This window comes from Ursus arctos, unplaced genomic scaffold (genome assembly GCF_023065955.2).
Source record: "Ursus arctos isolate Adak ecotype North America unplaced genomic scaffold, UrsArc2.0 scaffold_30, whole genome shotgun sequence".
NCBI classification, from domain to species: Eukaryota; Metazoa; Chordata; class Mammalia; order Carnivora; family Ursidae; genus Ursus; species Ursus arctos.
The window spans coordinates 15,961,022-15,987,610 of NW_026622986.1; the positions used below are offsets into that span (position 1 = coordinate 15,961,022).

Below are 26,589 nucleotides of genomic sequence, written 5' to 3' on the forward strand. Positions count from 1 at the left end.
TAGTTTTCAACTCTTGAATTTCTGTTTGTTTTCTTTATCATAGTTTCTTTTTTTATAAGTTTATTTTTTATTTATTTATTTATTTTTTAAAGATTTTATTTATTTATTTGACAGAGCTAGAGACAGCCAGCGAGAGAGGGAACACAAGCAGGGGGAGTGGGAGAGGAAGAAGCAGGCTCATAGTGGAGGAGCCTGATGTGGGGCTCGATCCTAGAACTCCGGGATCACGCCCTGAGCTGAAGGCAGACGCTTAACCGCTGTGCCACCCAAGTGCCCCCTTTATCATAGTTTCTTATTTCTCTGCTGATATTGCCTATTTTTCTCATTTGTTATAAGCATATATTTTCTTTATTTCATCGTGCATAGTTATAATAGCTGCTTTAAAATCTTTGCCTAATAATTCCAACATTTGGGTGATATTGGTCTTGGTCTCAATGACCTTTTTTCTTGGGACTGAATCACATTTTCCTGTGTGTGTGTGTTTTCATAGTATCAGGTATTTTGAATTATATCTTGGGTATTGTGAATGTTATGTTCTGGCTTCTTATAGTTATGTATATATTTCCCCCAAAGACTGTTGATATCTTTGTTTTAGCACATAATAAGCTTGTTTGAATTCCAACTGCAAATGTCTCAGGGTTGACAGCCCAAATCTCTTTGGGCTGCTTGCAGTCTGTTCCATGTATGTGTGTTTTAGGGCTCACCCAGAGGTTTGTTCCGAGTTTACATACGGATTTTGCATTCCTTCTCTTTGGTTCTTTTCCTTTTAGGAACCCCACATGATCACATCCACTATCTGTGATTGCTCTGTCCTTTTATTATTCAGACCATAAAGGCCAATGATTTCTATTTGAGGTTTGGCTGCCTTGTGAGGTCACTGAACACAGCTGCCCCAGCAGACATCTCACCCTGCATCAGTTCCTTCCTCCAACTTTTGAATCCCCTCCAGGATTCTCCTGCTTCTGTTTATTCTCCAGAATAATGATTGTGTTTTGTTCATATTCTATCTAGAGTTTATAGTGATCTTTGTGAATCTTAGATGCAGTGGTGTTTGTTTGACCATATGGGATTTCTCTGCCTCCCTTCCTCAGAACATGCAGTCCATACAGGACTGGGTCTTCTAAAGGCAAAGTCATCTCTGCCTGTTCCTGGAATTTAAGGAATTCCTTAAGACTTCACTCACTTTCAAATATCTTTTAAAATGATTTCTCAACATAGTACCCTTCATGAGTTGACAACATGGTATAAGTAATAGGGGTATGAGTCAGTCATAACTGTTCAAATCTGGGCCTTCCAATCCAGTCATGTAATGTTGTATTAGATAGTCAGTTAACTACTTGAAGTCTTATTATCCTCATCTGCAAAATAAAATCTTCTCTATAGTTTCAGGATACTAAAATGGGGTTCTTTCCAGGATGCTAGTACACCAGATATCAAATTTCAAAGTGAATTTGAATTAGATCCCATGTGCAGGATTTGCAAAAGGAATGTTGCATATCAGAGCAGTTTTTGAAATAGAGCAAGGATAATAAAGGAGTCAGGAGGTGAAGAGGAAAAATTATTGAAGTGATCAAGAAAGCACTATTGCCATGATCTTTAATGGGGAAGAGGTACCAGAACCAATCTTCCTCAACTCAAAGCTAGTAAGGCAGGCTTGTATGGAAACTGAAATATGTTTGCTGTTTTTGGAAGACACAGAGGACTGGTGCTGATCCATACTTAAGGAAGCTAAGAAGATAGAGTGGCTAAGTTGAGATCATTCTATACTTCCAGAGTTGTTGGTGTCAGAGAGTGTGATTGTTCCCCCATGGACCATATGTGGCCTATGAAAGAGACAGAGAGAGAGAGAGAAAGTGCATCATCATGGGGTCATTCTAGGCCCTACCCAGTAGAATGATCTAAAAGGACAGAGTACCACCAACAGTAGAAAAGAGAAAAAATAAGAACTCTATATTCATAGGGGCTGAGGAAGGAGTAGCTATGATCACCCAGTCCTACTTTGAATGTGTTTAACTCATGGTAATAATATTCTAAATGCCACTTTGCGGCTGTGTTTTGAATGACAGTAGGATTTTCTGTTCCCAAGAATGAGCAGAAAAGTCATGGAATTGACTAAAGTTTCCATTCAGGGCAGGGGAAGATTGCCTAGTGAATATATTTTAAATAGATGGTGGGAGACAAAAAAACATTGTATGTTTTGATGATCAGAAATGATTCTTAGTCAACATGCTGGTTATATTTTTAAGTGCTTGGCTAGTAAATTCACAACAAATGTTGATTTTTGCCTATCTTTTCTGATTTAACATCCACATCTTGAACTATACCTTTTGAAGTATGATAAAGGGTTGTTGTTAACCCAGGTATTTTATTCTGGATGGGAAGAAACCACCAGGAACCTTCTCTCCCTTACTCCATTAGCATATATTAATTTAGCAGATTAACTGGAGTTCTCCAATGTACACCATATTCCAGAGGTATTCTTAAAAGGCAGGATAGGCCTCTGACTACATTCCAGGTCATATGCCCATGTTGCGGAAGAAAAATTTTTCTTTACCTTTCAATATTCTTCTAGCTGGTCTAAGAATCAAATTGACTGGAGACAGATTAACAGGAGAAGAACAATTTAGTAACATGTACACCTCCTGACTACATGCGAGAGACCCAGGAAAGCTGAGTAACTCTCTGAAATGGCCTTAAATACCACTTTCAACTAAAGACAAAAGAAGATGTTGGGGAGAGGTGGGGAGCAGTTATGGGAGGTTATGAGGAAAAGCACAATAAACAAGGATATGATGGTTATGCAGATTTAAATCAGGATAGAAGTTTCTAGAGATTTTAAGTCATCCCCCTCTTGCTGGTATACCTAGGGACGCTCCTTTACAAGTGGAGATTTCCCTTCTAAATGTAGATGTCTCTTATGAAAGGGTAACTTCTACTCAGATTTGGAGTTTCTCCTGTGTTTGCAGTTTCTTAAAAATAATCAGTCTAAAATAATTAATATGCCAAAGAGGCATATCTCTTTCAGTAACAAAATTTGCTCCTCTATACCCAGAACTAGACAATGTACTAGAACCTTCACACAGAGTTCCCTTCTTTCTTCAATAATGTATGCTTTTTCCATTTTCAGATTATTAGATCTCTTCAAGTGGATTTTGGGTTCCTCAAACAATTGCTTCAGTTGAAATTTGAGGACCGTCTTAAAGAAGAGTCTTTCAGTCTCTTCACTACTCTACATGACAGGATCCTAACAATTGAAAAGCATTATCAAAAGGTACAAGTTCTCTCATTTCCTTTGTTTATATTGGATTGATCTTGTGCTTAGATAGGTATGTGCTACAGTTTTGAATTTAGCAACTAGTGAGGGCAATGTAATCTGCATATGTTTCATCTCATGTAATAGCTAATCCATATAATAGCTTTTCTTTGTGTCAGGGACTTTGTAAGTATTCTGTACACAGATTAATCGAATCCTCACAGTAGCCTCTTGAAGTAGGTGCAATTATTATCCCTCTTTTACAGATGAGAAAATTGAGGCCCAGGAAGTTTGATTAACTTATTCAAGGCCACCAGTTAAACAGCAGAGTTTATTTTCCTGGCCAGACAGTTTGATGCTTGAGATCTGGCTCTTAAGCACACTTTTGTAGGATATTAGTTGGGCTTGTTATCTCTGTAGGAGCCAAAGGCTTGAAAACTCTGCTGGTTCAAGGACTTTCCTTAAATCTTTGGTCAGGTTACCATATTTATCTGTCACTAAGAATAGGTACTACTCTTCCTCAGTTATAAAACACACACACACACACACACCTCTCATCTTCTATTGACACCCCCTTCTGAGAACCACACTAAGCCTTTAAAATGTGTTTCCTCCATAAGTCCCTCAATAATGCTTAAATGAAACCCGTTTATCCCTGATTTACAGATAAGGAAGCTGAGATGCCAAGGTTAAGTAACCTGTTTCAGGTCAGACAGATTGAAAGAGGCACAATGATATTGAAATCCAATTCTGTCTGACTCTAAAGCCTAATCGTTGTTTGCACTCCATGCTGGAATCAGAATTGAAATCAGAATCAAAGTTTGTGGGTTTTTTAATGTACTTTCTTTCGTTGTCATCCAAAACAATGGTCAACTGATTTGATTAATCAGAAAATGACTCTGGTTTATGGATTAGCGGCCCTAGATTTCTTTTTATGAGCATATCCCATTCAAAAAGTGCAAGGACCAGGAGAGGATATGAATTACAAATAGGTTTTAGTATTTTTAAAAGCAGTTCTAGGAAGACAGTAAAAAGACTTAACTATGTAAAGTGAAATAAAATATTCAAATTATCTGTATATATTTTATCCATTTGAGCTCTCTATTGCTTATGGTTAAATATAAGTAAAAATTGAATGCAGTGTGCAGGGCCTCAGTGGCTCAGTCAGTTGGGTGGCTGGCTCTTGATTTTGGCTCAGGTCATGATCTCAGGCTCAGGAGATCAAGTCCTACACTGGGCTCTGTGCTCAGTGTGGAGTCTGCTTGAGAGTCTCTCTCTCTCCCCCTCTCCTTTTTCCCCTCCCCCTGCTCAGGCTCACATGTGTGCACTCTCCCATGTGCACGCTCACTCTCTCTCTCTCTCTCTCTCAAAAATAAATAAATAAATCTTTTTAAACAATGGAATGCAGGGTAATAGCTGTAGTGTAGGAGAAATGATTACAAATTGGAGTTTTCACAAGATTTGTGATGATCTGAATGACGGTTTTATACTGAGTCCCTTAGTAGGGTGTGAGAGTCCTATTTGGAAATACAGTATGGTGCTCACTATACTTATTTTTGGTTTGCAGAATGAGGAGATCATAAGAAAATGCTACAATCAGCAGTTGGCTGATGCCATAGCTGCCGTCAAAGGAATGTACAAGGTGGGTTTTTAGTGCTGTCGTGGCAAGGCCAGCTTCCCAGCCTGCGAATGCACAGAGTGGGGCTCGTGGGGGTTCCCAGTCTGTGTTTTGGCTTTGAAGATCCGTGTGCTCAGTTTTCAGGTCACTGAAAAGGAATCGGGCCTAAATTGACCAAATAACACTTTATGGTGACAGATATAACTTTGCAGAGACTGGAAAATTCCAGTCTGGTGTCTGGGTATGTAAGAAAGTAATCCAAAGTCGTCTGGTGAGCATGCAGTTGAATAGAAGGTCAGATAGTCTGAGAGAGTTCATGGCGATTGCCGTAAATCCCAATGAATGGTCTCTGACACTTGGTGGAGTAACTTTTCTACTGATGAGGACACGTCTATCTGCCAGACATGGTGCTTCACTCTCCTACACAATGGGAACATCCATCGTTTTCAGTGATTACCTTTTAGGCTGAGTAAGGACCTTGCGCTTCTTTTAGATTTTATAACTGTAATCTTGTCTCTTTCATTTCAATAAACCTCTGGGAAGAAATATTTTTTAAGGCAAATCGCGCATTGATTGCATACTTCTTTTCGTAGCATTTATCGCGTTTGTATTTAATTATGTCATTGCCTGTGACGTGTTCTGTTCCATGCCAGACTGTAAGCCTTACGAGGGCAGGGATGTTGTCTGTCTTATTCACTGCTCTGCCTGCCTCTTAGCGCTGAGCCTGATGCATAATTAGCTATCAGCTAACAGTTGCTAAATGAATGGCTAGTTGCCTGTGTTTGTGGCAGATACTGGTGACTCAACAGTGATCGTCCCTCCCCCTTTTTTTATTAGCAGAAGCGCTTCCTGCTATGAAGCCACAACGTTAGATCCTTTCTTTCCCTGCTTCCTTTTCAGATATGGCTTGAACATAGGCAAGGTCAGGTGCCTGACCAATGTGACCCGAAGCTAAGTTGGCTGTGAGGTTTGCGGAGGAGGTTATTTTTGGTCATTTAAAGAGCCTTGTGGGAAGAAATACCCTTCTTTTTTCTTTGTTTGACATTGTTGTCTCCGTCTGATGCTTGGAATTGCTGCAGCCAACCTACCGTGAAGGACTGAGGCACTTTGGATGTGCTAAAGGTAGCAGAGTGGAAAGCGAGAGAGCACTGGGGTCCCTGATGAGCATCACTGAGCGACTAAATACCTCTCCACTTGCCCCTCTTAGTGTATGTAAGCCACTGGGAGTTGCCAGTTCAGTCATTTCCAGCTGAAAATATTCCAGGACCTACTGCTCTGATAACAGTCTCTGTGACTCTGAGCCAATTGTGTTTCCAAAAGCGGCTGTGACACGATCTTTCTCATGTGCAGTGTTACCTTGCTCTTCTCTCACACAGAGGTGGAGCCTAATTCGCCCTCCTTGAATCTGGGCTGGCCTCAGGGCCTTGCTCCTAGGTATAGAAAGTGACGCTGCATAGTTCGGAAGCTAGGTCAAAAGCAGTCTTGCAACTTCATCCTTATCCTCTTGGGATGTTTCCCCTCTGGATTCAGCCTCTCTGACTCCAGCCGCCATGTTGTGAGAAGCTCAGGCTGTTTGGAGGATCTACATGCGGGTACTGGGTCCACAGGCTCAGCGGAGCTCCGCTTTCAAGGTATCCAGCCCCCAGCCATTTCGTCTTTCCGTCTGAGGTCCCAGGCATCATGGAGCAGAGACAAGCCGTCCCCTTGTGCTGGTCTTAAGTCCCTGCCCCATGGAGCTCGCGACCATGATAAACAGTTGTGGTTTTATGCCACTAGGGTTGGGGAGGCGTATTCTGCGCAGTAAATAGATGGCATGGTTTCCTTGCACTCACAACATAAGCAACTCCCGAATTGCCTCTGTTGGGTAGGCGACTTCTGTATCGTTCTACCAGCACCACGTAGCATGGGGGTTAAGAGCTGGCATAACGTGTGCTTTAGAACAAGGACCCTGGCCGGAGTCAGACTACTTGGGTTAGAATCCTGGCCCTGTCACCTTATCATGATGTGACCTTAGGCAAAATACTGAACCTCTCTGCCTCAGTTTCGTCATCTGTCAAATGAGGGTCATAATAGTGCCCCCCTCATGGGCTTGTCATGAGGATGGAATGACTTGGTCCCTGTGAAGCACTTGTAGTGGTGCCTGGCACAAGCTGAGGGCAGCCTAAGTGTCTACTAAATAAATGAACATCTCACGTATTCATGACGCTCCTTGGTACTGGTCATTTGTCCTGCTCCTTTAATCTCTCAGTGTTTAGGCTTGTAGCTTTCTGTCCACTGACCATAGATACGGTAAAGTGCCCTTAAGATATCTCTAATAATTGTCAGTATTTGTTATGTGGAACCATAGGAAATTGCCACTTTTGGAGCCCAAAATGTCAAACATCAGCAGTTTCCTATGGTTCAACATAATAAACATTCCTAATGGGTAAAGACAGCAACAAACAACATAAAATATTAGGCTGTAATAAAGTAGAAGAAATTCATCTTCATTTAACCAAACACATGTTGAGTGAGTACTGTGTGCTACGATATGGTGGATACTGACATTACAAAGATGAAAGAGAGATGAATAGGGGTGAATTATAAACTCAGCCATAATATACATTGTTCATTGCAGAGGTAAATATATAACGGGAGCATTTATTTCTGCCTTCATGCTTTGGGGAGGCTTCACAGAGACGTTGATATCTGTGCTGGATTTTAAAGTAAATTCTCAGTTGGTAGATAAGAAATACAAAGAGATTCTGGGCAGACGGCACAGTGTCTCAGGATTTTCTCAGTGGCAAGTGATACAATCTAATTCACACTGACACTAGTTAAAAGAATTTATCGGTTCATGTAACTGTAAAGTGTAGTGATAGTAATGACTTCAGGAAAAGCTGGATCTAGGTGCTCAAATAATGTTATCAAGGAACTGTCCACCCCCTGCTTCTGCCTTCTTCTCTGACAGTTTAATTTCCAGGCAGGTTCTCTTCACATGAGAGTAATCTTAGAGCATGTCTTTCTAAATAGTTCCTACAAGAGTCTCAAGACTGACCCTGACCAATGTCCCCCACCCCCACGGCAAGCCAAGCCAGAGTGACATACCCATTTCAGGAGATAATATCAAGGACAGGGTTTACCCAAATGGAAAAGAGAGGTCTTGATACCTAAAGGAGAGATGTCAGGTAGGCAAAACTGTTTAGGCAAATTGGCTTCCCACTTCCAGTAGCATGTGAAAAGGCCAAGAGGACCTGGTCAGAGTTGCTGACTGTTGCATTGCCCCACATGGTAGCCAGTAGCCATAGGTGGCTATTAAAATTGAAGTTGAAATTAAATTAAAAATTCAGTTCCTGGGTTGCATTAGCCATAGATTGCCCAGCAATATTCTGTGAGACCGAATAACTTAGGAAAATTCATGAAAGTTTCATTTATTTTATTTTTATGTTTTATTAATTTTTATGTTATCATTTATTAATGATTTTATGTTTTTATTAATTAATATTAATATGTTTTATTGATTTTATTAATTTATTAATAGTTGAAGAGCTATGCTTTATTGAGTGTTTTCTTTGTGCTGGGCACCATATGAAGGAGTTAAATGTATCGTTTTATTCAGTGAGCAGGTAGCAAGAACTGGGGCCCCACAGCAATTCCTCAATTTCTAATGTGGCACAGAGAATGGTGGTAATTACAGGAGCCATATCACAGCCTCATATTCTTATGCAGTGCTCTTGCTAATTACAAGGTAAATTAGGCCGCTACAGAAGTGCCTGTGCTATCCGGCTTGTCCAAAATGTGGTGCCCAGAAATAAAGGCCAAGTATCTTTTGCCTGGTTCAGCCTCATGAAGTAAGCATTTGACGTAGGCAGTAGTATCATCATGGGCTAACTTAGGAAACTGAACCACGGTGACATCAAGCAACGTGCCCAAGGCCACAGAGCTGGTCGGTGGTGGAGCTGGGTGCCCAGTTCCCATCTACGTCAGTACAGTTGTTCCACAGAAAATGGGAAATGCTTGAATTTTCTGAGCAGAAGAAAGTGAGGTGCCTTTGTGTGCTTCAGGATGGTTAGTCCTGTAACGGTGTGAAAGTGCGTTGGAGAAATAGAGGCACAGAGACACCCTCTAGGAAGACAGAAACCACGCAGAGTCTCCTCAGTGCCCAGTGCAGTGCTTGGATTCTAATACATGTTTATTGGAGAGAGATAGAAGGAAGAAAGAGAAAGAGGGGAGGAAGGAAGATGAGCTACTATGTGTAGTTTCAGGCAGAATGTTGGGTGGTGGAGGGGAGGGACAAAAGGAAATGAAGTTCGGCTCTGGATTAAAAGGATGCAAAGAGACGTCTCTCTAAATGCAGGATGTGGGGCCAGTTAGTATCCTGCTTTGAACAAACCGACTGTTACGAAAAAACCTTTCGAGACAATTGGAAAAATTTTATTATGGACTAGATATTAAATGATATTAAGAAACTCTTCATTACTTTTGTTAGTGTGATGGTGGCATTGTGATTATTAAAAACAACAACAACAACCCTTAGTTAGTAGAGATGAACTGTGAAGTAGTTAGGGATCAATGACAAGGTGTCTAGGATTCCCATAAAATTACATAAGCACAAAACAGGTAGATAAATGTGTAACAGACTATTATAATTTTCTCTACTTCAGTGTATATTTCATCGTAAAAAAGTAGACATATTTGAAAAAATGCAGGTTACTTCATTAGTCTTCTTTCTTAAGTTCAAGATGGAGTCCAAGCTCCCTTGCTTGGTCTATGCCTCCCAGGCCTTTGGTGACCCCGGCCCCCTTGGCTCTCCGGGTTCATTCTGCTGCAGGTTTCAGACCCTCATACCTGACAAGTACATGCCTGCCTTGGGGCTAATCCCTGGAGCCCTCTGGCCTCCATCTTCATACTGCAGCCCAAGTGATGCCGCCGCAGGCTTCCTGTGACCACCACCACTCGAGGACAGATCTTCCACGCCAGTCTATCCCTATTCCATCACCCCATTCTGTGGCCTTTAGAGCAGTTGCCACTGCCTGAGATGGTTCATGTTTATTTCCTTACGAGTGTTCTGTTTCACCTCACTAGACTCTCTGCTTTGAGAGAGCAGCCATCTTGGCTCCATACCTAGAGGCATGTAGCAGGTGCTAGATAAGCATATGTTGAAAGAATAAACACATGAACAAATTAATGGGGAAGGGCTTTCTGAGCGTGAATCTTTCCACTGAGACCATAAAGGAAAGTAAAAATAGGCATAAAATGAAAAACTTCTATACAACAAAAGAAAGTAAAAATACTTTGAAAACAACTGAAGAACTGGGAAAATATGTGCAAATAAAATATGCAAATAATGTATTAAAATTCCTAACATATTGAGAGCTCCTACCAATCATTAAGGTAATGATGAATAGGAGCACCTGTGCGGCTCAGTCAGTTAAATGTCTGTTGATTTCACTCAGGTCAAGATCAGGGTCGTGAGATCGAGTCCTGCACCAGTCTCTGCACTCAGCAGGGAATCTGCTTGAAATTCCTTCCCCTCTCTCTCCCTCTGCCCCTCCTCCCAGCTCACGCATGCATGCTCTCTCTCTAAATACATAAAATCTTAAAAAAAAAGTGAGAGAATGCTGAATTGCCCATTAGAAAGACGAGCAAAATAGATTCAAAAGATATTAAAATGAAAATATCCAAATGCCCAACAAACTTACAAAAAAATGTTCAACTTTATTAAAAATCAAACAAATGCAAATGAAGCAAAAAACACGGCTTTCATCTATCAGATTGGCAGAAATTTAAAGATTAATATTATCTACTCTTGGCAAGGGGTGGGGTAATGGGTAAGCACACGTGTTGTGGAAGCATAAATTGGTTACCACCCATTTGGAAGAAAATTGATCAAATTCTAATAAAAATTCAAATGTATATTTATTTTGACCAAGCAATCCCACTTCTAGGGGAATCTATTACACCAGCTGAAATAGATAAAAATACATATACAGTGACTAGCAGCATAATAATCTGGTTTTTAATAGAAAATAATGGAATAGGGGTGCCTGGTGGCTCAGTCGGTTAATTGTCTGTCTTCAGCTCAGGTCACGATCCCAGGGTCCTGGGATTGAGCCCCAAGTTTAGGCTTAGCCTGCTTCTCTCTCTCCTCTGCCTGCCACTCCGCCTGCTTGTGAGCTCTCTCTCTCCCTCCTTCTCTCTCAAATAAATAAATAAAATCTTAAAAAAGAAGAGTAGACTAATACTACTTAATGATACAAATGATAGAAAAATACCCAGCCAAAAGAAAAAAAGAAAAATACCCAGCCCGCTTTAACTAAGGTGAATTCATATGGACTACTATGAAGGCGTTTCCAAGACACATTTTAATTGAAAAAAGTGTGGCAGAACAACACAATATTGTAGAATGTGCAGAATGTTTGGAGAATGAGGTAGAAAAAGAAAACACTCTTTAATTTGAAGTTTCTGTATTTTTATAACAGTCATGGTTCCATTTTTTATACCATGTGTTACTTTGTAGTAAAAAGAAGTATAGTTTCAGTTGCAGTGCGTTCCTTCCCCTGCCCCCAGCCCTTTCTCTTTTTCTTTCTTTTCCTTGACATTGACTTTTACAACAAATAAGGCAGCTGTCTTTCAAAATGTCCCACGGTCTGTATTTGTTAGTTTGCTTCCTCCAGGGGATGTGTCATTTGTTCCTCTGTTTTCCATATTTCTTTTTTTTTTTTTTTAAGATTTTATTTATTTATTCGACAGAGATAGACAGCCAGCGAGAGAGGGAACACAGGCAGGGGGAGTGGGAGAGGAAGAAGCAGGCTCATAGCGGAGGAGCCTGATGTGGGGCTCGATCCCATAACGCCGGGATCACGCCCTGAGCCGAAGGCAGATGCTTAACTGCTGTGCCACCCAGGCGCCCCTACCAGGCTACTTTAAAGAGACTATTAAGAAAAATCATGAATCCATTTCAGTTTTATAAAACGTGGGTTTTATGCATCTACTAAGAGATGTATGAATGTGTTCCCCTTCACGATGTTCCCCTTAATCTATTAATGCAGTGAAAGGAATTAATTATTTTTTAAGTGTTAAATCAACTTTACTTTCTTGGTCATGATATGTCTTTTTAAAAAAATTATTGTTGAATTTAGTGTATTAATATTTTGATTAGGATATTTTAAATCACGTTCATGAGTGAAGAGACCTGCACTTTTCTCTTTTTTATACTCTCCTTGTTGGGTTTTGGTATAAGGCTTATGTTGGCTTCCCAAAATGAGTTGAGAATGTTATCCTCATTTTGTTCCCTAGGAGCATTTATATAAGATTGGAAATATTTCTTCCTTAAATATTTAGAACTACCAGAAAAGCCAGCTGGGCCTGGAGGTATTGATTGACTAATTGACATCTTTTGGATTCCTCATTCAGTGTCCTTAATGATTATAAGACTATTTGGTTTTCTATTACTTTTGAGTCAGATAAAATGAGATATTTGCCTAGGGCCTTGTCTATTTGATTTAAATTCAAAAATGTGTTGGACTAAAGGCTTAGTAATGTATATCTTTCTCGTATAAAAAACTTAATCCTATATTTTTAAACCCACTTTTTATTGCTACTTTATCCATTTCATTGAGTTTTAAAACATTACTTACAATATTTTTTGTGACTAGAAATTCTATTTGACTCTCTATGCTTGGTTATTGGTTATTTTTTTTTATCATTCTTCCCTTTGCTCATAATTTTAGTCCTGTTATTTCTATAAACATAGTTAACTATACTTGATTTATATTCTGTGTTTCACCATTTTCATCTTCAAGGGTCTGATAAGTGCTGGCTGACCCATGTGAGATGTCATTTACTTTCAGGTTTTATGATTTTTGACTGTGAACTCATATTTCTGTGGGAATTTCTTGAGGCACAGGACAGAAGTCAGTTTCTGTAGAGATTTTTGTTTGCTTCTGTGAGATTCCTGGGTCTGTGACCACTTTAATCTGACTTTTAGCTTAAGGCAGTTTAAACCACCCAGATGGATGACTTTGGGTCCCAAACCGTGTAGGTCATCTTTCATCTTGGGCTCATAAAACTCACACGAGATGCTTTCCCCCTTCTCTGTACTCAGAGCCAAGTTTCCAGACAGGAGGCGGTTCCACTTCCAGTGGGGGTGGGAGGGGTGCACACTTCGAGGTAGGTCTAGTTTGTTCTTACACTGAAGGAGTGGCCCTTGGGTGTCTCGACCTGAATGAGGACGTCTCCTATTATTTAGAATTCGAATTACCACTTTGAGAAGGATGGAGGTGAAGTCTCTTCTCTGTGTCCTGCAAAGAGGTGTAAACCGAAGTTCACATATACCTGGGTTGGCAATGCCCTGGTGTGAAAGCCAGCTTCAATGTTCTGCACACTTCTCTGGATTTCTGCATTCACTTCATCTTAGCCTAAGTACTCCTTTTTTTGTCAGCTTATAGATGCATTTCACTGATCTTATCCAGAATTTTTGTTGTTTCCAGTGGAAGAGTAAGTCAGAATCCTGTGATTTTTTTGAACATGCCTTCCTAATCGTTTGTGTCTTCAACAATTTCTGGGACACTGACGTATGTCTAGGGTGTAGCAAATGCTCAAAAAATATGGCAGAACGGAGCGCCAGGGCTGGCTCAGTTGGAAGAGTGTGTGACTCTTGATCTTGGGGTCATGAGTTTGAGCCCCCTGTTGGGCGTAGAGATTACTAAAAATAAATAAATAAATAAACTTTAAACAAAATGTGGCAGAATAAGTGACTATTACTCTTTATTTATACTTCTTGTACTTCTACAAGTAGAAAGCCCTGAAATGATTAAATGCTTTCTATTCATCAGTTTTTCATAAACATGTTCTGGTTAAATCTACTTAGGCATCAGTGTATTAATTGTAGTTAGTTTATCTAATTAAAGAATTGCTTTGGAGGGGCGCCTGGGTGGCGCAGTCGTTAAGCGTCTGCCTTTGGCTCACGGCGTGATCCCGGCGTTCTGGGATCGAGTCCCACATCGGGCTCCTCCGCTATGAGCCTGCTTCTTCCTCTCCCACTCCCCCTGCTTGTGTTCCTTCTCTCGCTGGCTGTCTCTCTGTCACATAAATAAATAAAATCTTAAAAAAAAAAAAAAAAGAATTGCTTTGGGACGCTTGGGTGGCTCGGTCGGTTGGTTAAGCGTCTGCCTTCGGCTCAGGTCATGATCCCAAGGTGCTGGGATGGAGCCTGGCATCATCCCCGGCATCATTGGTCTCCCTGCTCAACGGGGAGTCTGCTTCTCCCTCTCCGGTTCCCCCTGGTTGTGCGCTCGCTCTCTCTCTCTCTCTCTCAAGTATATAAGATCTTAAAAAAAGAAAAAAAGAATTGCTTTAATGTATAAAGGTGATTATTTGAATCTTCCCTTTGGTTGTTGTCATTGCTTTGATCCATGACCTCAGACAGCCGGCCTAATCCTGGCCACCCAGTTTGCTGAGGCTCAGTCATACGAAAAAACAGAAGACAGTTGGGAAAAAAAAAAAAAAAAAAAAAAACAAAGTAAACACTTGGGTTAAGAGGTAACGTTGGTTAAGGATAAATGACTCTGCTGCCCTCTGGAGGCCATTGAGGTTACAGGTAACAAGTCCCCTTTCAGCTGTGCAGCAAGTTTTTAAAATCTATTTAACTTTTGAAACAATCTCTTGCGTGATATTATAGCACCTCATTTGCAGACAAAGAAAATGTTTTTCTAAAAGTTACACCTTATTTAGCTATTTTTGGTTTGGGAAATGTATGAGCTCAGATTCAGATAAGAAAACAAACTAGGTCTTTCAAACGCATAGGGATTTAATCAAGGGATTTAAGAGCTTATAAAACACTTGAAAGAGTCAAGGAGATTGTCACTAGCTTTTGAATTAACAAGCAATTTTTCCATTGTTTTTTCATTCTTCCAGGTACTCTTTAGAATAATTTTGTTTACTGCCACTCCAAAAAGGCCCTCCTTGGTGTTTTTATTAAAATTGAACTGGTTGGAAAATTATTCATGAATTTTGAAAGAAATTTATATCATTTATAATATTCAGTTTTGCTATTCAAGAATACTTCTTGATTCACTCATATCATATGTATCTCAATAAAGTTTTAGAATTTTACTTATGCAGGTTATATTTCTTTCTCATACAACTAAGTCATTCCTAAGTATTATATTTTATGTCCTTAGAATACGGAATATTTTTTCTCATATTTCAAGAGTATTTTGGTATACATGGAATCCTTGGGGTTTTTTTTTTAAGTTTTTTATTTATTTAAGTGATCTCTACACCCCACATGGGGCTCAAACTCATGACCCCGAGATCAAGAGTAGCTTGTTCTGCTGAACAAGCCAGGTGCCCCAATCAGTTTTCTGGAGGTATAATTGACACAGCATAAAATTCACTCGTTTAAAGCATACAGTTCACTGGTTTATAGTGTATTTACAGAGTTGTGCAGCCATCACCATAATCTAATTTTAAAACATTTTCATCACCTCCAAAAGAAAGCTGGTACCCCCATTAGCAGTCACTCCCTAATCCTCCCTTCCCCTTCTAACTCCCCACTCAAACCCCTGGCAACTGCTAATCTACTTTCTGTTGCTACAGATTTACCTATTCTGAACATTTCACAGAAATGGGAGTACACTATGTGCTGTTCTGTGATTGATTTCTTCCACTTCACCAAAATGTTTTGATGTGAGACCATTGATTTTATAAATACTGTGTCCAACCACTTTGTTGATAGATTTCCAAATGTGGGATTATCAGATCTCTTTTTTTTTTATTTGAAGTATCCTTGGCATTATATTAGTTTCAGGTGTGCAACATGATGATTCAATGTTTGTGTATATTGTGAAATGTCTAGTTAACATCCATCACCACACATCGTTAGAAATTTTTTTCTTGTGTTGGGAACTTCTAAGACTTTTTCTCTTAGCAACTTTCAAATACACAATAGACTATTGTTTACCATAGTCACCATGCTGTACCTTACATCCTCAAGACTTAATTTATTTTATAACTGGAAGTGTGTACCTTTTAACCCCCTTCACCTATTTCACCCATTCCTTACACCTTGCCTCTGGCAACCATCAATCTGTTCTCTGTAGCTATGAGTTCAGTTTTCTTTGCCCTTTTTAAAAGATTTTATTTTTAAGTAATTTCCATACCCACCATGGGGCTCGAGCCCACAACCCCAAGATCAAGAGTCGCATGCTCTACCAGTTAAGCCAGCTAGGCGCCCCTCCTTTCTCCTTCCCCCTCCTCCTCCTCCTTCTCCTTCCCCTTCTCCCCCCACTTCTTCTTCTTTCTCTTCTTCCTTCTCCCCTTCTCCTCCTCCTCCTCCTCTTTCTTCTTCTTCTCTTTCTTCTTCTTCTTCTTTAAGATTCCCCATATAAGCAAGCTCACATGGTATTTGTTTTTTTCTGACTTATTCCACTTTCCATAATGCCCTCAAAGTCCATCCACATTCTTGCAAATGGCAAGATTTTATTCTTTTTCACGTCTGAATAGTATCTTGTTATATGCATAGTATTTATTATATATAATATAAATATTATATATTTATATATTATATAATAGTTATATATATATATCACATTTTCTTTATCCATTCATGCATCAGTGGACACTTAAATTGTTTCCATGTCTTGGGTATTATATATAATGCTGTAATGAATATAGGGGTGCAGATTTCTTTTTGAATGAATGATTTTGTTTCTTTCAAATAAATACCCAGAAGTGGAATTGCTGGATCATATTTAGTTCTATTTTTAAGTTTTTGAGGAACCATCATACTATTTTCCACAGTGGCAGCACGAGTTTGCATTCCCACCAACAGAGCACAAGCGTTCCCTTTTCTCCACATCCTCACCAACACTTGTTATTTCTTGTCTTTGCGATACCAGCCATTGTAATAGGTGTGAAGGAATAACTCATTTTGGTTTTGATCTACATTTCCCTGATGATTAGTGATGATTCATGCACCTGTTGGCCATTTGTATGTCTTCTTTGGAAAAAATGTCTATTGAGATCCTCTGTCCATTTTTGAATTGGATTTTTTTTTTTTTGGCTATTAAGTTATATGAGTTCTATATGTATTTTGGGTATTAACCACTTACCAGATTATGATTTACAAATATTTTCTCCCATTCAGTATGCTGCCTTTCCATTTCGTTGATGGTTTCCTTTGCTATTCAAAAGCTTTTTAGTTTGGTATAGTCTCACTCGTTTAACTTGGCCTTTGCTTTTGGTGTAATCATTACCAAGACTAATGTCAAGGAGCTTACTGCCTAAGTTTTCCTCTAACATTTTATGGTTTCAAGTCTTGAGTTCAACTTTTATCAGACATTTTAACAGTTCTTAGTTGATTCATTTGTATTTTCTTTCTCTTTTTTTAAGATTTTATTTATTTATTCGACAGAGATAGAGACAGCCAGCGAGAGAGGGAACACAAACAGGAGGAGCGGGAGAGGAAGACGCAGGCTCATAGCGGAGGAGCCTGATGTGGGGCTCGATCCCATAACGCCGGGATCACGCCCTGAGCCGAAGGCAGACGCCTAACCGCTGTGCCACCCAGGCGTCCCTGATTTGAGATGGACTGGTGGTAGAAATATAATTACCTACAGTCTTAGTGCATAGGGTGAGCAACTGAGTATAGAATATATGTTTGTGGGGCGCCTGGGTGGCACAGTGGTTAAGCGTCTGCCTTCGGCTCAGGGCGTGATCCCGGAGTCCTGGGATCGAGCTCCCACATCAGGCTCCTCCGCTAGGAGCCTGCTTCTTCCTCTCCCACTCCCCCTGCTTGTGTTCCCTCTCTCGCTGGCTGTCTCTCTCTCTGTCAAATAAATAAATAAAATCTTTAAAAAAAAAAAGAATATATGTTTGTGGGGAAGGCTAAAGTTGCACCAGAAAAGTAGGTCAATAAAGGGCTAATAAAGCCAGCGAGACTGCCTGTTGGAGTTAGGTGCACACAGGCCCAATGGGGATCAGGGACCAGAGAAGGTCAACATGAGAAAAACCAGGCTAGAATGGATGAAACAGGTGAACTTAGTCCTAAGGCTGGGTTCCCCTATGACCCTAGCACAGCGTTGCCTGGGTTAATCAGGTCCCTTTACAGAGGCCCACATGGGATAGATCCTGTTCCTCTTTCCTGAGTAGGGGGGGGCCTAGTTCTCTCTTTGCCTCGTCAAGGGGGAGAATTGAGTGCATACTGTAAGGAGAGAAATGGGTTGAGGACACAGTCTCTTGGCACGAATGCATCAAGAAAGCCAATAACCAGCCCCACACTCCGTGTGATGAACGTAGCTCCTGGCCACGAGGAGAGTCCTGTGACTCTTGTGAAGATAAAGAGTGAATCAGTCTAAGAAATGCTGCTTTGCAGAGAAGCATCGAGGTGAGGTTCAAATGAAGGCTGACAGCCTGGTGGAGGCGGTTCTCAGTTCAGACTCTTCGGCACGGAAGATCATTTACTTGTGCTTTTCCAGTTTGGACTATGCCCACTTCCTGCGCCCCACTGCACCGACTCAGATGCTTTTTTAAACGATGATCTCCCAGGTCTTTAAAAGAGAACTTTAGAGACTAGAAAGCTCTATTCTTCTCCATCTACATGGCACATTGAGGATTTTCTTATACACGGGGAAATTTGTGACTAGCCCGGAGCTGTGCATAGCAGGCCCTGTGAATAAGTCCAGAATGAATGTTGGTGTGTTCTTGCAGGGCTCTTCAAGTAGAAGATATTCTTTGGGTGACATAGTCGGGGAGAAGAATACTTCCCATCGTTCAAAAGTATTAGGCACATTACACCCCCAGAGTGCTTGAAATATAACCATTAGAATTTCATTTCCTCAAATCAAAACACCACCCTGTCCTTTACCAACAGAGGGCTAAGGAATGACGTTTTTGCCTTCTTAATGGATGTTCTTTTTTCTGTGAGAAAAATCTGGAATAAGTTGGAAGAGAGGGGGCAGTACGGAGAGATGTTTAAGTTGAGAAAAGGGTACAGGGCTGTAGAGAGAGTCGACATTCTGTGTAGACCGGCTCTGCTGGAACTTAACGTAGCCTGGAGCTGTGGTTATTCTTTTGTCTAAGGGGGTGATGGGCATTCGTTACAGAAACACAGGTGAAATGTTCGGGAAAACGTCCTCATTTTCTCTAGGCCGACAATTAATGATAATGAAAGCCGTTTCCATGTATTGAATAATCTGCTATGGCCCAGGCTCTGTGCAAAGTTCTCCATGTGCTGCGTCATGATTTATTCTGTTTCTCTAGAAAGACAAAAATGACTAGAGTTAAATTCAGAAAAATGTAAACTTTTACATCGAAGTTTTTATTTCAATGACTTCCTTCTTGGTTCAGCTATAATTGGCATTCAGAAGGAAAGGAGAATGCAATGAACTCCTCTTATGTGTTCTCACAGAGTTGGAGAAAACACTGGTATTCATGCCTTCTCCACTCTGGCTAAGCCCCCAACTCCTTAACGGCTCCTCATAGAAAGAAAATTCTAGACTCTTCAGCGTCCTGCTCACCTTTTTTTTAATGTTCTGTAGTTTTTTAGCCCCCTCATAACAGGTGGGATAAACATGTAATCAGAACCACCAGAAATGTTGCCCTGGTGACTCAGAAAATTCAAACTCCCTGGAACACAAAGGAAAATTAGCCTTCCTGAGTCTAGCAACTGGCCACGAAGGCAAGCGACTGAAGCAGACTTCGGGCTCCATATTTTTTTAGATTTGTTTTCCATAAAATACAAAGGATGCTGTTTTATCTAATTAACTTATTTATTTTAATATTTATCTTAAAGTATTTTAGAATTCACAGATCTTTTTTCAGTTATATGGAGATGTAATCAGCACACAGCTCTCTATGAGTTTAAGGTGTGACCTACATATATTGCGAAATGATTACCACACTAAGTTTCGTTAACATACATCTCCTCATATAGTTTCAAACTTTTTTTTTTCCCTTGTGATGAGAACTTTTAGGATCTATTCTCTTAGCAACTTCCAAATACACTGTACGTGGTGTTAACTCTAGTCCTCACCTTCTGCATTATAGCCCCAGGGCTTATTTATCTTACAGCTGGAAGTTTGTGCCTCTTGACCATCTTCCTCCACTCCCCCCACCCCTGCCACTCATGGACATTTCTTAAGCAGTGAACTAATATATGCTACATTTCAAATACAAATGTTATGAACATAAAGAAAACAACAAATAAAAACAAAAATGCATAAAATGTCAACATTAAACTCATAGTTCTCATATAAGGGCACCTGGGTGGCTCAGTCGGTTGAATGTCTGCCTTCAGCTCAGGTCATGATCCCAGTGTCCTGGGATCGAGCCCCAGTTCCGGCTCCCCGCTCAGCGAGGAGTCTGCTTCTCCCTCTCCTTCCGCCACTCCCCCTGCTCCTTCTCTCTCTGTCTCTTTTTCTCTCTCATGCTCTCTCTCAAGTAAATAAATAAAATCTTTAATATAAACTACTAGCAGATAAAATAAGTGTAGCTCAAAAAATAACCTATACTATATACGATAGAAGAAAAATGTAATCATTCTTTAAAAAAACGAACATAATCTTAAAAAAAAAAAAAAAGCGTCAATTGTTTCATCATTTAAGCCAGAGACGATTTCTCTGCCACGTTTTCTACCTTCCCAGAAATCTCTTTCTGATTGTCATTAACTGGGAGAATGGAAAATTGTTGTAAGTTAACTTCCAATATTTCCCCATCACAAAATCACATCTCTTCTTTGATGACTGCAAAGAGATCATTGCAAACAGCGCATTGTCTGTTTTGCTGGACTGCAAACCTTTTATGGATAGCAGGTGGTAGTGTTTGTTCCAAGAAAAGCATTTCGGGTTTGTCCTCTTCTTTACTTAGTCAAGTATAGATGAAGATTTGATGCAGAATTACCCAAATCCATTTCAACGCTGTTAAAAATGCATTTGTTAAAATGTTAACATTGTTTTTAAAAGTCTTCAAAATGGGAAAATATTTATTCTCGCAATAGAAACCATGCTTTGTTGACTGGCATTTTCTTATGCCTTTTGAAAGGGGGGGAAGTATAGACGAACCGTATCTGATAGACAAACCATATCTAATGAGGGCACTAATTTTAGATCCCAAATTTTAATGCAGCAAATACTATCCGGGGGTTAAGTGATTTTTATTTTCAGATTTTCTTTAAGTGCTAGTAACCGTATTATGCAATAAAATACCAACATTTTGGTATTTGAAGGGGATTAAATTCTCTGGACTCTGCCTTAGGAAACGAAGATGGGCCTCTGCCGAGGACAAAGTGCATCTCCTCAGATTGGGAGGAATGCCTTCTCTGGAGCACTGCTAATGGCCTGAATGAGGCTTTATGCTGAGGAGAGGGTGAGAAAGAAAACTGCCTCGATGAAATGGGAAAAAAACTAACGTGAAGAGTTACAAGATAAGTCACCACAGACCCAACCATGACCCAAAGCGTCGACGTTATCTTCCCCCTTAACTCCACACCTCTCCCTGAGTCTCCTGGTCTCGGGTGTTAAGGTCCAGCTGGTCTCCCTGGCTGGGAAGCTAGCAGTCACTCCTTGTGCAGGACACCACGATTCTCCAGGGGTTCACACCGGTGTGATCACCCTCCTCGTCTCCTTGAGAATGGGCGGGATGTGGGCCTTGCTTCTAACCCACAGATTTCTGCCAAGGTGCCTGGATGATTCTATCTCATAAGAGTGTAGCTCCGTCTTGCAGAGTCTCTCTCTCTCCCTTGCTGGCTTGGAGGAAGCAAGAGGCCATGTTGGGGAGCCCCAACATTTGGAGGTAAAGAACCGCAGGCAGCCTGGAACGGAGGGCAGCCTCTGGCTGACAGTCTGTGAGAAACGGAAGCCCTCAGTCCTCCAGGTGCGAGGACGTGACTCCTTCCAACAACCTGAGCGAACACGACAGCAAGATCCTTTCCCAGGGAGCCTCCATCGAGACCAGGATTGTTGCAGAGGATACACCTAAGCTATGCCTGAACTCCTGCCCCACAGAAACTGAGAGAACGCCAGTGTGTTTGAAGCCACTGAGTTTGTGGTAAAACCGTGTGTTTGCGACATGGCTTAGATACAAAATACATCCTAGTTTTCAGTGAGTCATCAACTCGTGACACTTTTTAACTTCCTAAACCCATTGCTCTTAGCTTGGCACAGAACTAGGTCAGGCAGTCAGCGTTGCTTGCCTGGCCCGTGGCTGTCACCCCTTATCCCATCTGCTCTCTGTACTGTGTCTGCCTGGCCAAGTGAGCAGCCTTACAAAACAGAAATCCCTTCACATCTTGCCTCGTTTTGAAATCCCTCAGCATCTTCTCTGTAACTGTAGGGTGACTTCTGAGCCTTCAGCATGGCCAAGAAGGCCCTTATATCTCTCCACTCTTATCTCCTTCCCCTTCTTGGTGAAAAATTTACCCTCCAGTCATCCAGAGCTCTTTGCATCACCTGCTTCTCTCCGCATGCCTCAAGTTATTAGTCACCTCCCTGGAATTGTCCCGTGATGTCCCTTCTTGCTGGAATGCTCTTTCTCTCCTGGATAATTGACACCCTGAATTGTATCACAATTGCCCACTTGTGGATTGGTCTGTACTTACTCTAGAATCTTTGTTCCTGTCGACCAGGACTAAGTTGTATTCGTCTCTGTACTATGGTCCTAGCAGAGAGCCAGACACATCATAGATAGTCAACAAATTTTCGCTGATGGAGGCCTGAATATAACCAAGAAAGGTGCCAAAGAACTTGACCTATGCCATGGTACTGGCAATAGATCATGAGTTCTTAGTGAAAACGTCCTAGGACATGGCAGTGCAGGATGTCGAGGACTTGAACTGTTCTTTCGCTCGATTGTTCAGTCATCCATGCATCGTCTGATTTTGTAGCAGAGACAAAAGCAGCCCTTGCACTCAAGGTGTTCATAATCTAGTGGCCATGAGAGATAGGGAGGGAGGGAGGGAGGGAGGGAGGGAGGGAGGGAGGAAGGAAGGAAGGAAGGAAGGAAGGAAGGAAGGAAGGAAGGAAGGAAGGAAGGAAGAAAGAAGGGAGGGAAGGAGGGAGGGAAGAAATTCAGCAATTACAATCCATAATCGAGGTTTGCACCTGATGGGTGCCCAACTCTTCTGTGGGGGTCGGGAGAGTAGTTAAGGGAAATTTTCAGGATGAGATGATTCCTGAACTAAGCCTTGAAGGATGGTGACTATTTGGCAAGTTTGGGGGGGCAGGGTGAGAAGAATCAGGGACGTGGCCCATTTCACGGAACAGAGGCATTAAGGTGTGAGGCAGTCAGGGAGTTGCAGGTGGTTTGGTAAAGCTGGAGGACAGGGGACTGGAAAGAGTGGTGAGAGGTGATGCAGGAAAGTGAGGCTAAGGGATCAATACTTTATGTTGAAGACATTAAAGAATCTGTAGAATTCTAACATGCATGGATTTGCCACATTGCAAGTTAAATATTACTGCAGTGTTTATGATGCTTGATAAATAATGCCGCTCTTCCCCACCCAGGTTCTGGACAAGGTGACAAAGTCAGGGAGCCCGCAGATGGAGGTTATCTGCTTTCCTGTGAAAGCAGGCTGCCTAGTGCTAACTCTCAAGTCTTGGCGAACTTGCCTCCCGTCAGAGGCAGCCCTGGGCTGGGCGGGTCTCTTCCTGCCCCGGGCAGAGCACGGGCTCCCGCAGCACTCACCCCAAAGAGATAGGGAGGAGGAGGGGGATGGCCCAAATATGACCACGTTTCTTCTTCCAGGGTCAGAACTCAGTGGAGGGTATCACTTCACATGGAAGGAAACAAGATTTCCTGGATTTTTCTTTTCTTTTCTTTTCTTTTCTTTTCTTTTCTTTTCTCTTCTTTTTAACCCATTGAACTTCATCATTTAGCCTATGATCAGTTAGCTGTGTATCTGAGCCCTGGGGAGAGGAAAGCTGTGCTCCCACCTTCATGATGCAGCCCGCCCCCCAATACCAGACACTTCTCTGCGGATCCTGAGACTGCTGGTGCCTTGGGAGATTTGGCATCTGGTCAGAGGAGTACATGATTTACATTTAACAGCAAGGTCACTTTGTATCTAATACTAAGAATTCATTTTCTAGTCTGTTTCTCACTCCAGATTATATCCAGCTGTGTTGTTCAATATTGTTGGTCAAGAGGTTTTGCCCATGAGACCAAATGACATAATAAAAAGCCAACAGTCATGCCAGAGATTTGAATATTAGCTCCTCCTCACTTTCAAATGCTGAAGGAAAAATTGCAGGGCCAAAGGAATTAAATTCCAAAATAAAGTTTCTTGCCATTGTGAATTAAAAGACCAAAGACATGCTTCTGCCTTTTCTGTCCCATTGCCTGCCTCAGAGGCAAGCTCTTGGTGGCACAATGTGGTCAGGAGATGGGTGACATGAAGGGAGGACTGAGCAAACACGTCAGCACATCAAGCATCGTGGGAGCTACCTTCCCCACTGCCAGAGGAGGGGTTATGCTATGGAAAGGAGACAGGCTGTAATAAATGCCTTGGTGTCAGATTGGAATTGGAGGTATCAGTGTGAGTTTATGGTCTTTAGATGTAGATATTATATTACTCAAGATTCTCCAGGGAAACAGAACCATAGAGAGCAAGAGAGAGAAAAAGAGAGAGATTGATTTTAAGGAATTGGCTCACACGATTGTGGGGGCTGGCAAGCTTGAAATCTGCAAGGTAGACCAGCAGACCAGAGATCCAGGGAAGAGTTTGATGTTACAGCTCAAATCCAAAATAGTCTGCTGACAAAATTCCCTCTCCCCCCGACCCCCCGGACCTTAGTCTTTCTCCGAAGACCTTCAACTGATTGGATGAGGCCCATCCACGTTATGGAGGGTAATCTGCTTTACCCAGTCTATCAATTTTAATCTTAATCTTACCTAAAAATATACTTTCACAGCAACATCTGGGCTGGTGTTTGATCAGATTTCTGGGTACTAGAAAAGAAAACCCTCTCCTCCACTACGGGATGCCAAGACCAAGGGAGGCCACAGCTGGGGAGAACAGGAACCTTGATGTGTAAGAGGAGGCTGGACTGAGATTTTGGGCATTTTATTCATTCATTCATTCATTCATTCATTCATTCATTCATTTATGGCTTTCACTTTCTTCCTATCTTTCTTTCCTTTATCCAGTTTTGTTGTTGTTATTTAAGAGTTTTAAAAAAAAAAGCTGTGGCACTTTCTAATGCCTCTAAGAGTTCTTCTAAGAGGTAAGAAACATGAGACGGGAGACCAGATTTGAAGGGTGGTGAAGAAAAATAAAAGCGCCTTCCGCCTATCTCCTCGTGAGTCCAGCTCATTCAATAAACATTGGTAGAACATCAGAAACATTCCTGGAGATGAAGAGAAATGAATCCAATGTGTTTGGGTCTTACAGTTATTTTATGAAATGTCAGAAGTAAAACTTTTTGTTCTTCCAAAGAACGGCATGACCCTCCCTGCTCTGAAGTCCAGAGGGACTGAGTCCTTCCTAAAGGCAGGCTCACTCGAGCACCACTGAGTTCACGTAGCATCTCAGCCCAGATCCTGGGGGGATTTTAAATGAGCATTCAGCGTGGTTTGTGTCACGTTACAGAGGAGATGACTTGGCCAGCTTGCTGGAAGCATCTTTATTTTGGTGATTTTTAAAAGTAAAATAGGGGTGCCTGGGTGGCTCAGTTGGTTAAGCGTCTGACTCTTGGTTTCAGCTCAGGTCATGATCTCAGGGTCATGAGATCGAGCCCCGTGTCAGGCTCCATGCTCAGTGAGGAGTCTGTTTAAGATTCTCTCCCTCTTCCCCACCCCACTCCCACTCTCTCTCTCTCTAAAAAAATAAGTAAATAAATCTTTAAAAGTAAAATAAATCCAGCATCTTCAGAACATAAAAAATTTGTGAGCAAATAAACAAATAATAAATGAACTGCCCCAAGAGGAGTGTTGACAAGATACAGAAAGAACACAGCAGTGGGGGGCAGGTGGGGTGCTCAAGCTTCCCAGGGCAAGTGGCATCTGGGTTTGAATGACAAGACAGAACAAAAATCAAATGGTAGAGTGTAATCCTTACAGGCAGCTGATTGCGTTGTAAACACTATTCAAAATGGTTTAGGTGCATTGTCTTATGTCATCCTCAGGGCACTTAAGGTACTGCTATCAGTCCCATTTTACGGATAATAAGACTGAGGCACAGGGCGCTAAGTGACAGAGCGAGCCGGTCTGCCAATGCAGGCCAGCCCGCTCTACACAATCAACCTTGTTCTTTACAATCGCTCAATTGAAAAAGCTGGAGTTGTCACGTGGATTGTTTCACTTTCACTCTTTCCCACTGTACTGAGTATTCTTCTGCTGATTTTTACAAGTGCTGTGTAGGCCCCGTCAGCGTTCTGTTCCTAGCTTGACTCTCAATTCTACCTTGGTACGGTATTCTCCTCAGTTGGCCGGGGCTCGTCATATATTGTGGAACAATTTTCCTTTGTAAATCTAACCCTGAAAGCTAATGTTAGGTGTGTGCGCAGATGTGTTAGGTTTTACTACATTTCCTGTATCCGCCTGTGCTCGGATATATTAGCAGTGAACACATAAAGACAAAATCATGCTGTGATTCTCGAAAGAGTTCAAGATGGACAATATGATTTTACACATCAGGGTTGAAAAGGAGAGTTCTATATGCTGGAAGTAAGTAAGTGACCGTGTTCATTTTCTAGGCGTTTCTTCCCTGTTTGCTTTTGTGACGTGGTTCTTCAGGGTACTG

General features: G+C 41.4%; 1 protein-coding gene across 1 annotated transcript in view; it reads left to right on the top strand.

Annotated features, from left to right (window-relative positions):
• The window catches only part of CUNH10orf67 (chromosome unknown C10orf67 homolog), a 138,828-nt gene that overhangs the window by 20,611 nt on the left and 91,628 nt on the right, over positions 1-26,589 (top strand). Inside the window, exons 3-4 of the mRNA XM_026478934.4 lie at positions 3,128-3,271; positions 4,821-4,895. Of these exons, the coding sequence (XP_026334719.3) occupies positions 3,128-3,271; positions 4,821-4,895 (219 nt within the window). The remainder of the gene's footprint in view (positions 1-3,127; positions 3,272-4,820; positions 4,896-26,589) is intronic.